At 34.3% G+C, this 14,352-nt stretch overlaps 1 protein-coding gene across 1 annotated transcript in view; it reads left to right on the forward strand.

Moving 5' to 3' along the window:
* The window catches only part of LOC105555622 (dystrophin), a gene marked incomplete at its 3' end in the record, with an annotated part of 1,920,295 nt that overhangs the window by 664,968 nt on the left and 1,240,975 nt on the right, over positions 1-14,352 (forward strand). The window contains exon 17 of the mRNA XM_012002637.1: positions 7,997-8,172. Coding sequence (XP_011858027.1) covers positions 7,997-8,172 — 176 coding nt within the window. The remainder of the gene's footprint in view (positions 1-7,996; positions 8,173-14,352) is intronic.

Consider the following 14,352-nt stretch of genomic DNA (forward strand, 5'->3'; position numbering starts at 1 on the left):
AAAAAAAAAAAAAAAAAAAAAAGAAGTGAGAAAATGTATTTGGTTTTCTGTTATTGTGTTAGTTTGCTTATGGTAATGGCCTCCAGCTCCATCCATGTTGCTGAAAAGAACATGATCTCATTTTTTATGGCTGCATAGAATTCCACAGTGTATATGTACCATATTTTCCTTATCCAGTCTACCACTGATGGGCATTTAGGCTGATTCCATGTGTTTGCTATTGTGAATAATGCTGCAATAAGACATACATGTGCATATGTCTTTAGGGTTGAGGGATTTATATTATTTTTGGTATACTCAATAATGGTGATTGCTGGGTCGAATGGTAATTCTGGTTTATGTTCTTTGAGAAATCATCAAACTGCTTCCCACAATGGCTGAACTAATTTACATTCACATCAGCAGTGCAATAAACATTCCCTTTTCTCCACAACCTTGCCAGCATCTGTTATTTTTTGTCTTTTTAATAGTAGTCATTCTGTCAAATGGTATCTTACTGTGGTTTTGATCTGCATTTCTCTAGTGAAGTTCAGCATTTTTTTCACATGATTGTTGTCTGCGTGTATGTCTTTCTGAAAAGGGTTCATGTCCTTTGCCCACTTTTTAATGGTGTTGTTTGGTTTTTGCTTGTAAATTTGTTTAAGTTCCTTGTAGATTCTGGATATTAGACCCTTGTCACATACAAAGTTTGCAAAATTTTTCTCCCATTCTGCAGGTCGTCTGTTTATTCTGTTGATAGCTTCTTTTGCTGTGTAGAAGATCTTTAGTTTAATTAGGTCCCAATTGTCAAGTTTTGTTTTTGTTTCAATTGCTTTTGGTGTCTTTGTTAAGAAATCTTTGCAATTTCCATGTCCAGAATGGCATTACCTAGGTTATCTTCCTGGGTTTTTATTGTTTTGGTTTTAGATTTAAGTCTTTAATTCACCTCGGGTTAATTTTTGTTTATGGTGTGAGGAAGGGGTCCAATGAATAGGCAATCCTTTCCCCATTTCTTGTTTTTGTTGATTTCATTGAAGAACAGATAGTTGTACGTGTGCAGCCTTATTTCTGGTCTCTCTATTCTTTTCCATTGGTTTATATGTCTGTTTTTTGTACCAGTACCATGCTGTTTTGGTTACTATATCCTTGTATAGTTTGAAGTCAGGCAGTGGGATGGTTCTGGCTTTTTTTTTTTTTTTTTTTTTTTTTTTTTTTTTTTTTTGCTTATGATTACCTTGGCTATTCTGGCTCTTTTAGTGGCTCCATATGAATTCTTAAATAGTCTTTTTCTAATTCAGTGAAGAATGTTATTGGTAGTTTGTTGGGAATAGCACTGAATTTAAAAATGCTTTGGGCATTATGGCCATTCTGTCAATATAGATTCTTCCTATCTGTGAGCATAGAATATTTTTCCATTTTTTGTGTGTTATCTCTGATTTACTTGAGCAATACTTTATAATTCTCATTTTAGCAATGTTTCACCTCCTTGGTTAGCTGTATTCCTACGTATCTTATTTCTTTTTGGCAATTGTGAATGGGACCATGTTCTTCATTTGGCCTTAGCTTAAATGTTGTTGGTGTGTAGGAATACTAGTGATATTTGTACACTGATTTTGGATCCTGAAACTTTGCTGAGGTTGTGTATCAGATCAATGAGCTCTTGGGCAGAGACTATGGCCAAAGTATAGAACCATATCATCTGCAAACAGGGATAATTTGACTTCTTATCTTCCTATTTGGATGGCTTTTATTTATTTATCTTGCCTGATTGCTCTGGCTAGGATTTCTAGTACTATGTTTAATGAGATTTGTAAGAGAGGGCACGCTTGTCTTATGCCGGTTTACAAGTAGAATACTTCTAACTTTTGCCCATTTAGTATACTGTTGGCTGTGGACTTTTTAAAGATGGTTCTAATTATTTTGAAATATGTTCCTTCAGTGCATAGTTTTTCGAGGATTTTTAACGTGAAAGGATGTTGAATTTTATAGCATGCATTTTCTGTATCTGCTGAAATGATCATGTAGTTTTTGTTTTTTTATTTATGTGGTGAATGACATTTATTGACTTGTGTATGTTGAATCAACCTCGCAACCCTGGGATAGAAGTGCCTTGATCATGGTGGATTAGCTTTTGGGTGTGTTGCTGGATTTGGTTTGCTAGTATTTTGTTGACTATTTTTGCATCTATGTTCATTAGGGGCATTGGCCTGAAGTTTTCCTTTTTTGTTGTGTGTCTGCCAGGTTTTGGTATCAGGAGGATGCTTGCCTCATAGAACAAGTTAGGAAGGAGCTGCTCCTCAGTGTTTTGGAATGGTTTCAGTAGGAATGATGCCAGCTTTTCCTTCTGAATCTGTTAGTATTCAGGTGTGAATCTGTCTGATCCTGGGCTTTTTCTGGTTGGTGGGCTTTTTGTTCCTAATTTAATTTCGGAACTCATTATTGGTCTGTTCAATGATTCAGTTTCTTCCTGGTTCAGACTTGGAAGGTTGTATGTTTCTAGCAATTTATCCATTTCTTCCAGGTTTTCTAGCTTGTGTGCATAGAGGTGTTCATTATGAATAGTCTCTGAGGGTTTTCTCTGTTTCTCTGGGGTCAGTGGTAACATCCCCCTTATTTTTTTATTGTGTTTGAGTCTTCTCTCCTTTTTTCTTTATTAGTCTAGGTAGTGGTCTATCTTTATTATGAATTCTTTCAAAGAACCAGCTCCTAGATTCATTGACCTTTTCTATGGTTTTTTGCATCTCATTTTCCTTCAGTTCAGCTCCAATTTTGGTTATTTCCTGTCTTCTAGCTTTGGGGTTAGTTTGCTCTTGTTTCTCTAGTTCCTTGTGATGCTCATTTTGTAATTAGAGATCCTTCTAACTTTCATATGGGTGTTTTGTGCCATAAGCTTGCCTCTTAACACTGCTTTGGATGTGTCCCAGAGATTCTGGTATGTTACATCTTTTAAATTTTTCATTACTTTCAAATAATTTCCTGATTTCTGCCTTAATTTCATTATTTAACCAGAGGTAATTCAGGAGCAGTTTATTTGATTTCCATTTTAATGTATGGTTTTGAGAAATTTTCTTAATATTGATTTCTATTTTTATTGCACTGTGGTCCAAGAGTGTTGTTGGTATAATTTTGTGGGTTTTTAAAAAATTTTCTAAAGATTGTTTTATGTCCAACTCTGTATATCATATTTTTATTGTACCTTTAGAGATGTTTGGATACACAAATACTTACCATTGTGCCTACACTATTCAGTGTAGTCACATGCTGTATAGGTTTGTAGCTAGGAGTAATAAGCTGTACCACATAGGTTGGCTGTATGGTAGTCTATACTATCTAGGTTTGTGTAAGTAGACTCCATGGTGTTTGTACAAGGACAAAATTGTCTAAGGATGAATTTCTCAGAATGTGTCCCAGTCGTTAAGTTATACATGACTTGTAGTAATTCCTAACAAACTGGAGACAGTGGTAGAAAAAAAAGTATTTTATTTCATTGTATGTCCTTTTATATTCTTTAAATTTGCTTAGTTGTGCTTACATTGCTTTTTTTTAATGTGCATTTTTTAAACAAGTGGAAGAGAACATGGAAAGAAAGAATTTCATTGCTTGAGCATAGTTTGTTTTTTCCAGGCCTACCAAAATAACACAATCCTACTGCAAGAAGAGACACACCCTGGAATAATATCAGGAGGCTGACGCATGCTCTTCCGATTTTTCTCAGAATGAGAAAATGTAAATTTTAACGTTTAAATTTTTTTAACATATGTAATCTTATGAGTGACAGGGTTGACTATAGAAAAATTCTTCATATTTCCCTGAGAGTTTAGAAAAGATAGTGGTTACTACTGATATTTACCATTATAGAGCACTTATTTTTCTCAGGTATTACATCATTTAATTCTCGAAACCAGGACTGGCTACATAATTTGTGGGCCCAGTGCAAACTGAAAACAAGGGCTTCCTGTTCAAAACCTAAGAATTTCAAGACAGTGGAAGCAGAGCTTGAAAACAAGCATGGAAGTCTTCTGAGCAGGGGCCCTGGGCAACTGCATAAATTACCAGCCCATGAAGCTGTCCTTGCTTGTAATATACCTGTGAAGAAATGTGTTATCCCTACTTTAAATATGAAGAAAATGATGCACAGATTTGAGAAAAGAACCAACCAGCCCCAAATGTCACAGTATATAAACTATGGATCTGGTGTTGAATAACTGTGGAGCTTGGCTCCAAGGCCTCTACTTACAATCACTCTAAGAGGAATCAGCTCCCAAATGTAGAGACAAGTAATTCTAAACTATTTCCCATTTTTACTAGGCAAATTAACTTACAGATCAAATGAATAGTACTTTAAAAGGAAATATATTTTATTTTCATGATCTCATTTGAGAGTCTTAAATAGACTCATAATCAAAATGGAGAAAGGTGACTGGGTGATAGTATAGTTAGCTAAATAAAAAAATTGTTGAATATAGGTCAAAATATAGTCTACTCTAGTTTTGACTCTGCCATATTAAACAATTTAGTGTAGACACTAAATTATTCTTACCGTGCTTGCAGTTTTCCTCTTTCTAGTGCATTGAGTGACAGGAGTATAATTCCATAGATCTTGACATATAAATAGAAATGATAGATTTAAAACAACAGTTTGGCAAAGCTTTAAAAATTTTTCTTTGCTTACAAAAGCAACATTTTGCGGATAATATCTTATAGTAGAAATTTGGGAACTAAAGGAATACAGAAATATACACTGTACAACAGAAATTATCTCTACTTTGTCAAAAAAAACAATGTTTATGTCTAGCATTGTTTATTCAATACTATAAAGCAAACATTTTCCAATGACATTAAAATATTTGAAATATAATACTCCATCCACATTCATATACCATAATTTACTTAAACTATCATCTGTAACATTAGGTTGTTTCCAAAATTGACTGTTATAAAGACCCTATAAACAAGGATAAATGTTATATGTAGCCTTCAGCATCAAATTAAATTTAAATGTTAAAATGCTAGCTGAGAGAAATCTGTTTTCGTAACATTTAAAGAGAAAATTACTTGATCATGTTTGGTGTATGTAATTATTTTGTATACTAGTATTTTTCATATGGCATTCATCTTCACAATTATTTGTGTGATTATCATCTTCCTTATTTTACCATAAGGTTCCTAAATACAGAGTTTCTATTTTACTCATTTCTGAATGTCCTATAGTGACTATATATTCAACAAACATTACAATTTTATTGAAACCTTGTGGTTCAGCTGCTGAATAACTTACACAGTTTTAGAATTCTTTGATTGACTATGGTGTCCAAAGCCAAGAAGCATTGGTTTTGGATGACGAATCAAATTAGATCTACTTCTAGCAAATAAATGGCATTATAGAGTTTGAAAATGATATTTATCAGGGTCATGATTATTAGATTTCAAATCTTTAAGACTATCAGGTAGAAATGATACTCAACTTACTCTGCTTTCCTTCAGAGTTCAAAGCAAGTTTTAACAAGAGGAAGTCTTAATGAGGCAGGATTCCTCTGGTTGTTAAGAAGATCTTTCCCAATGGGGAAAGTTTGCTTCCATGCCAAGAAAGGAGTTCTTTTTTTCTGGGAGTAGTGAGTTCTGTAATAATCAGGAGGTTATGTTAAATGGCCTTCATAGTCCCTCTCCTGTCTACATTTCCTAATGATTCTAACACATAATTAAGTGTTTATAGTCAATAACTAAAAGCCGTAAGGAAATTTAGTACATGACTTTTTATTCTGATTATATGAAGTAGGTTTTGAAAGTGATTATTGATTTGTTATATGTAATGAGTTCTACCTTGTATTTACAGGGTGAATGCACAGTTTTCTTATTTCTCCATCCCAAAGGAAATGAAGTAGTATTTTTCAATTACAGTGTAGTAGTGATTATTATATAGAACAATTACAGACTCATGTCTTACTCTTTTATTAAAAATGATTCATTTTTTTTCTCATCAGGCTTAGTATATTTTTAAATGCAGCTTCACAGTATATCATGTTGTCATTTCCCTTTACCCTCCATGGGTACATGTATCCAATTTTATAAGTAGATATCAATAAGAAAATATTAATATTACAGAAATTAAGACCCAAATATTTAGTAGCAGATGTGCTCTATAACATTAGATATAACTGCATAAATTAGCTTGGTATTTTCAGAATGTCTGCATTCTGGTCTGTATGTTTAAAATTAGGTCTTTTCTTAATCTGCAAAATACTATCTTCTAGCCACCACTGTATGCAAAGAAAGTTTGCTCATAGTTAAAAAAATATTCAAATAAAAAAATAAATTATATAGGGATCCTACTAAAAACCATATTTTCTTTGCAAAGAAAGTTTGCTCATGGTTAAAAAATACTCAGAAAATAAATGCTCTTGGAATCCTGCTAAAAACTACAGTTTCTTTCTGACAAGAAATCTAATTTTATCACGTAGTGGTCATTTTGTGTTGGGTGGCGTGTTTGAGTTTATATTTTAAGCCTTTTTTTTAGAGCTATGTTGCTTTCTGCTTTCATGTTGACATAACTTGTCAATAGACTACAATTAAAGTTGTTTGAGGTTCAGTGATTGATTCTAAATAGTGAATTTATGGAGATCCTAGAGAAGATAAAACCTGTGCTTGGCAAATGTAGAAACTATAACTCTTAGTATCCTTTTAACCTACCAAAATGGAAATCCTTCAGGCCCTCACACATGTAAAGATGTGTCTTCAACAAAAGGTAGCCTTTTTAAGCTATATATGTCAAAGCAATTTTTACTTAAAACATCATGGAAAAGATTTTATTCCTTCCCTGTTAATTGCCAATTTGGAAGCTGAAATAAGAAGATCCTGAGGCTTTTCCCATTTCCTCACATGAAAGGAATCAGTCCTCATTTGTGAGGCAGGGAGATTACTACAAACCCTTCCCTTATCTCTTGGCAAATTCAGGAAAATTGCTAAAATGAATCTTGACCCAGCCAGATCCCTGTTCCTATGACTGTAACTAAAGGCAGTTTCAATGCAGGCCTCTTGTGATTTCCTTGGAAATAGAACTTGTAAGTAAGTTGGATTACCACAAGGGTAATGATTACCATCCCAAGAGGTAACATTACAATCATCATAAGAGGAGCTCTGTGAGACAGAGGATAAGGAACAATGGTCTCACCATTATATGACTTGTCTATCTCATAATGCCCATATATTGAGGTGATGGCCTGTCATGTCTTGGCTCACAAAATGTGTTTTTCCAAAGATGGATGAACTGTTGCCCACTCCCCCGCCCGCTACCAAAAGTATGACCAGGAAGTAATTGTGATTGTAAACCAAGAAGTGTCTCCAATGATGAATTTGGGAACTCAAATATTTGAACATAATCACTAATTTAAATCAAACAAGAGTGGTGTGTTTTTTAGCATTTGAATAACATTCATCATAAAGATATGTATGGACTAATAAGTACTTTATGTTAATCTTTTATTGTAATTTTAAAAGTCGGTTCACTTACTTGATTAAAGAGTCGCTCATTACCAAGTTGAAATAATTTTATTTAAAAATGTATAACATAAAATAATCAATGTATATGATAACCTAAAATGCATTCTACAAACTTAATAAGCATTTAAAATGTACCAGGCAATGGAATTGGCACTGATGTACGTTACTAAAATTTATATTAAACATTTAAAGCAGCATGTAGAATTAACTATCAGAATGAATTACACACTACATTGTTCTCCTTTGTCCCCACCCCTTATTTCCTACAGTTTGACCAATAAATTGAAGGGGCACTAAATTTACTTGCAATGTTGAGATTACTTTCCTTTGCTATTTTAGTCGAGCTAACTTAAGTCAGATAAAACAATTTTATTTGGCTTCAATGTGGTGCTATTTTGATCTGAAGGTCAATCAACCAACAAGCAAGAACAGTTTCTCATTATTTTCCTTTCCCACTCCAAGCAGTCTTTACTGAAGTCTTTCGAGCAATGTCTGACCTCTGTTTCAATACTTCTCACAGATTTCACAGGCTGTCACCACCACTCAGCCATCACTAACACAGACAACTGTAATGGAAACAGTAACTATGGTGACCACAAGGGAGCAAATCCTGGTAAAGCATGCTCAAGAGGAACTTCCACCACCACCTCCCCAAAAGAAGAGGCAGATTACTGTGGATTCCGAAATTAGGAAAAGGTGAGAGCATCTTAAACTTTTATCTGCAAATGAAGTGGAGAAAACTCATTTATAGCAGTTTTGTTGGTGGCGTTTAAACTTCAGCAATATTTCCGGACGCCTCAGGTACCTGTAATGTCAGTTAATGCAGTGAGAAAAATTATGAAGTACTCTTTAAAATTTTCCCAAGAAATCACTATCGCAATATAAACTAAATGCTTAATGGAAATGGTGTCTTCCGGAGTGAAAGTACAAACTATAGGTGATAAACTACTGTGGTAGCATTTTAATCCTAAAAGCTTCTTCTTCTTTTTTTTTTTTTTTTTCCTTATAAAGGGCCTGCTTGTTGAGTCCCTAGTTTTGCATTAAATGTCTTTTTTTCCAGTAACAGAAAGTGCATTTTCATCAAGAAGTACACCTATAATAGATGAGATCCACCCTGCTAGTTTACGAGAACATGATGTCTCAATCTGCGCATCCTAAATCAGGAGTAATTACAGAACAGATTTCCTGTTCTTTGATATTTTTAAAGTCTTATCTTGAAGGTGTTAGAATTTTTAACTGATCTTTTTGTGAATATTCAAAATTACGCATTTTAGATAAGTTAGGTATTATGTGAATCAGTGGATCTATTAAAATGATGGCAATAAAATTTTATGAGTGCAAAGCTGGCATAAAAATTATTTTAAAAGGTACAGTTTCCCTTTCATTCCAGTTATTGTAATTCTAAGATTAAGAAAGAACATTAAAATCTACCGTATGTTTCTAAGCAGCATATGTTTAGAAACTCATGGAACGCTTGACATTAGAATTTGTGTATGCCAGGATAGAGAAGTATGAAAAGAACACACATCTAAAAATACCATGTCAGATGTTCTAAGAAAAAAATCTAGAAAAGTTAGTCAAATATATTATTTGGGACTTTCAGTACTTCTCTATTAACTAATGACTTATGACCTACTTTGATAATTCCAAAGAAAATCACTGGGCCTTTTCTCCCTGGTTGTGTCAGCTTGGCTAAGCAAATCTGCTAGTCCAGGGGTCAGCAAACTAAGGCCTGCTAACTAAATCTAGCATGCTGCCAGTTTTGTATGGCTCATCAGTCAAGACGTGTTTTTACATTTTCAAATGGTTGAAAATAAAAGAAAAACAATATTTTATGACATGTCAAAATTACGTAAAATTCAAATTTCGGTGTTATGAGTAATGTTTTAGTGGAACACAGTCATACCGATTTATCATTTACGATTACTTTCACATTACAAAGGCAGAGTGTGAATAGTTGTAACAAAAACTGTGTAGTCCACAAAGCCTAAAATATTTGTTATCTATCCTGTCACAGAAAAAGTTTGTTGACCTTTGCTCCGGTCAAATGGCTCTCAAACTCTATGAATATTAGTATTCTTTCTGGGGCAACAACTATCAGGAACTTCCAAGCCCTCTACTCTTGGTGGTAATAGAAAGTCTAACAAAAATTGACGGAGTAAAAAAGTATAATGGCACACATCCGTGAAGCTTTTGATGAATTATCTTTTTATTATTCCTAGTAAGATGTACGTTAACTTGTTTGTTGTCACATTAAACATGTGTTATGCACAATGCTTAGTGGACATATAGATTTATGGATCTGCATTTGCATATGGATTTGCAACATTCCAACAACCCTCCAACAGTTCTCCAAACAGAGTAATAGGGACACCTAGTTGCCTAACCCTCTTAATGTCTTCTTGCCTAATACAGAAATTAACAAAGCAGGCGGATTCATGTCAATCTCTGTCTTCAGAAGCTTATTATTGGCTTCTGTTTGGAGAATGGATTGTGTTGGAAAAAAAAAAGTTTGTTCTGACTTCTTTTTGTTTTCAGGAAAGAGTGACTGACTGGTGGTGAAATATCTTGTCTCCAACATTTGTTTGTATCATAAGTTTTCAGCAATTTTTGTAAGTGCCTAAATGAGAAGTCCCATTGGGCACATAAAGAAAGATTCTTCAAATAAAAGCTAACATTAATTGAGGATTTATTATGTGCTCAGTAGTAGATTCAATGCTTTATTGGGAATGTGTGTATTTTTCCCAATAACCTCCCAAAATAGGTATGGCTATTACAACTTTATAAAATTATACACAGCTACAGAGTGCCTGAGCCAGGATTTGAACTGAGATAGCTACAAAACCTGGACTGTGTAGTAAAATGTCTTTTTCATGGATATATGAGTAAGGTATTCCTATTGATTTACCTGAAGCTATCCTAGATTACACCTGTCATCCCAGCATAATTATATATAGCATCAACTTTCACTCTCAAGTATGTCCTGATTTGGACAGCAAAATTATCTGACCACTCTATATAAGACACTTGATTGATAAATTTAGACTGAACGAAGTTAGCAAAAAGGCAAACATTTAGGAACAAATTCATTAATTGATAATTGTCTACAGGGTGGAATCTTGTTAAAGTATTGTAATGATTAAAGAGACGTCATGCAAATATAACCATAAGCTTTATATTAGCTAGTGCCTCGTTTTTGTATCATGCGAAGCCCACTAATATTTCACTGAATATTGAGGTCTTGACCATCTGTTGAATATTGTTTTATTTAAATCATGTCCTCTTCCAGCTTCTTTGACACACTACCAGTTGTCACCCATGACTCTTTGCCTGACTTGTTTTATTCCTTCTGCCTAATTCCTATGGGAGTATCACATAAATCCATCTCTTTGCCTTTCTGACTTCTTTTTTTTCGTTTGTTTGTTTTTGCTTTGTTTTGTTTTGTTTTTTGAGACAATGTCTTGCTCTGTCACCCAGGTTGGAGTGCATTGGTGCAATCTCAGCTCACTGCAACCTCCGCCTCCTGGGTTCAAGCAATTCTCTGCCTCAGCCTCCCGAGTAGCTGGAATTACAGGCGCCTGCCACCACGCCCTGCTAAATTTTTTGTGTTTTTTAGTAGAGACAGGGTTTCACCGTCGTGGCCAGGCTGGTCTTGAGCTCCTGACCTCATGATCCACCCACCTCAGCCTCCCAGAATGCTGGGATTACAAGCATGAGCCACCGTGCCTGGCCTTTTGACTTCTTTATCTGAATTATCTCGTCTCATTGATTCGAGCCTGGCTGTAAGTGACTGACTCCCAAATCATGTAGCTCCAGATGTGACACTCTCCCTCAAATTAAAGCTTTATATCTCTAAAGCTATTTCCACTTGTGCATCCAGCCACTGCCTCAATGTTCATTTTTATCAAATGCAAACATTTGTTCCTTCCAATTAACCATACCTACTTATACATTGCACACATATTTTAGTTATTATAATTCATTGCCTGTGTGTCTAGAAGAGTATCAAATATTGAAAAAATCATGGCTTTTGGAATCAGAATTACTCAGGTTTGAATGCTGCCTGTTTTTTTTGTTTTTGTTGTTGTTTTTGTTTTTTCCCCAACTTTTAAGTTCAAGGGGTAAATGTACAGGTTTGTTACATGGGCAAATTGTGTGTTGTGGTTGTTTGGTGTAGAGGTAATTTTGTCTCTCAGGTAATCAGCATAATATCTGATAGGTAGTTTTTCCATCCTCATCCGCCTCCCACCTTCCACCCTCAACTAGACCCCAGTGTCTATTGTACCCGTCTTTGTGTCCATGTGTACTCAATGTTTAGCTCCCACTTAGAGGTGAGAACCTGTGGTATTTGTGAAACCTGCCCATTTTAATTACTAGCTTATGAGCGCAGGCAAATTACTTGTTATCTGTGCCTCAGATTCCAGTAATCTCAGTTTATAAAACACCAATCATGAGTCATGAGAATTAAATGAGAAGCATTTAATAAATTGCCTTTAAGGTGGTAAACATTCAATAAATGCAATGGTTATGATTTTTGTTTGGTGGTGGAGACCGTAGAGACGATGAAGATGGAGGAAGATTGTGATGGGTAGGAGGGATAAAAGTGATGGTGGGAGAGGTAAAGATAGTCGAGGTGGTGATGATGGTGGTGGAGGTAGTGATGGAGATGGTAGTCACATATTATTGACAGGGAAAAATTCCGTAGTAAACATTATCTCAAACCTAACAAATATAAAATTACCTTCCTGTTTTCCTCTTCAAAACAGCATTTACCACCTGACATCTACAGTTCTGTGAATCTTATACTTTCTTCTCCTTATTTATTATAATTAGATTGTAAGGGCAAGTGCCATCATTTCAGTCATTTCATGATCATTCACACTGCCAAGTCCATAACCTGAGTCATATACCTCACTGTGGAGAGAACTGCCCTCCTTTCTGATTGATCGACCTAAAATGAATAGATCTGAAATGATGCTTTTTGCTGTCTCTCCAGTCCTGCAAATTTCCGTAACCCGAGATGCCTCCAAAACAAAACTCAAGCACTTCCTATGGCATTAAGCATTATTCTCATTCTCCACTAATTCTATGTCTACCTTCCCAATAATAATTATTCCACTTCAGCTGGCAAATTACATTCATTTGGTTGTATGCCTTCACGCCACTCACATAAAATTTCTCATTGCCAGTCACAACAAAGAAAGCCTATTATTACACTTCTTTATATTTTACTTAGATTCCACTGTAGTAAATACTGTGGATACAATAAATAACCAATAAATGTTTGTTGAGAGAGTGAATGGTATATAATTCAAATAATTGTAGTAACTAAGATTTGACATTCCAATATCATTTAAAAATTCTACCTAGCTGTTCCTGGAATTGTTCTTGATAATAAACATGTGACCATTCTAATGATCTTTAATAATTCCAATTTTACCCATTAGGGTATCCTTATTTACTCAAAACAATTAAGGGATTTAAAATTCAGCTTTCTACCACAACATAGTTTCTTAGCAATCTAAGGTACATTTAGTTGATTCCTAAATAATTACACAGTTTCTACATATGTTGTATTTATTGCATACATTTTTCTCTTTACACTGAGATTTGCAAAAGTGATGACCTTGGGTCACAACACAATTATTTCTAATAGCGGATTATTCCTGCAATTCAGTGCTATTACTTTACATGTAGGTAATTAACAGTGGAACTCAGCCTAGGTTAAAACTAGATCTATTATCTAGTTAATTGGTATTTATCCAGGTGATTAGTTCCTAATCATGTAGCAGTTATTTTAAGGGATTTTTCAAAAAAGCTTTAATTTATACTTTTGTAGCAACCAGGCAAAACGAATGGCAAATTGTTTCTAAGTAAATGCCATCTTAATAAAGATAATTTCCCCCAAGTAAAGTGTTCATAAATGAATATCTTTGTCCTCAAGGACAATGTAGAGGCATTTTGAAATGCCTCAATTCACCTGGTCTCTGTTTTTTTCCTCCAGGGTAAGCAGACAGAATGTAAGCTTGCTTTCTCTGGCTATTTCCTGCATCCTAACTAAATAGAAGAATAAATTGGCTGATCTACACACCTGAATTAGTATTATATATTCTACTTTTTAGTTTGTTTCTGTTTTTTGTTTGATTTTCTTTTTATGGCTGCTGTCCAGATGAAGTTAAATTGTGTCACATCTCTGAAAAAAAAAATTAGATAACTGTTACATAAGACCTCTCTCCAGTTTTATGAGATTCATGCCTAAAACATTTTTGTTTTAAATATTGATTATAACTTGGGTTTCTAAATTAAAATCTGAAAATTGTATGGTAAAATATACCAATTTATTTGAAGGACCTAATTAGATGATTAATGTATCCGTGAACTTTTTTTTTTATGTTCTATATGATAAATTGATCCTAAAATATCTGGGATGTTGAAGTCAGTAATGACACTTTTGCCCATTCGCACAGCCCATAGAAACAAAACATTTTAGATGATTTGCTGCTTTTTTTCCTAAGGAGACTACTAGACTTGGGCATGGTTACAGGTTAATTGAGGCCCAGAAAGGTTAAATAACTTGCTTTCAGTTGCAAAATAAGGACTAGTGCTGAGTCTCCTAAATCCATTCTAGTGTTATCGTTGCAATGCCATGTTTCTTTTTGTGTATTAAAGTAAAATGACCTTGGTCATAAATTCAGATTTTACTTTAGACACTATTTTTGGTTAAAAAAAAAAAAAATAGAAACCTTGCATACCATCTTCAGATCCTCAAAAAGATAACCATCTATTAAATGTTCTTGAGATTATGTTGTCTTGTGCATCAAGAATAAATCAATAACAGTGTTTTGAAGAATATAGTAATGTGAATTCTAGAGAATG

Source organism: Mandrillus leucophaeus, unplaced genomic scaffold (assembly GCF_000951045.1).
Source record: "Mandrillus leucophaeus isolate KB7577 unplaced genomic scaffold, Mleu.le_1.0 Scaffold692, whole genome shotgun sequence".
Classification (NCBI taxonomy): Eukaryota; Metazoa; Chordata; class Mammalia; order Primates; family Cercopithecidae; genus Mandrillus; species Mandrillus leucophaeus.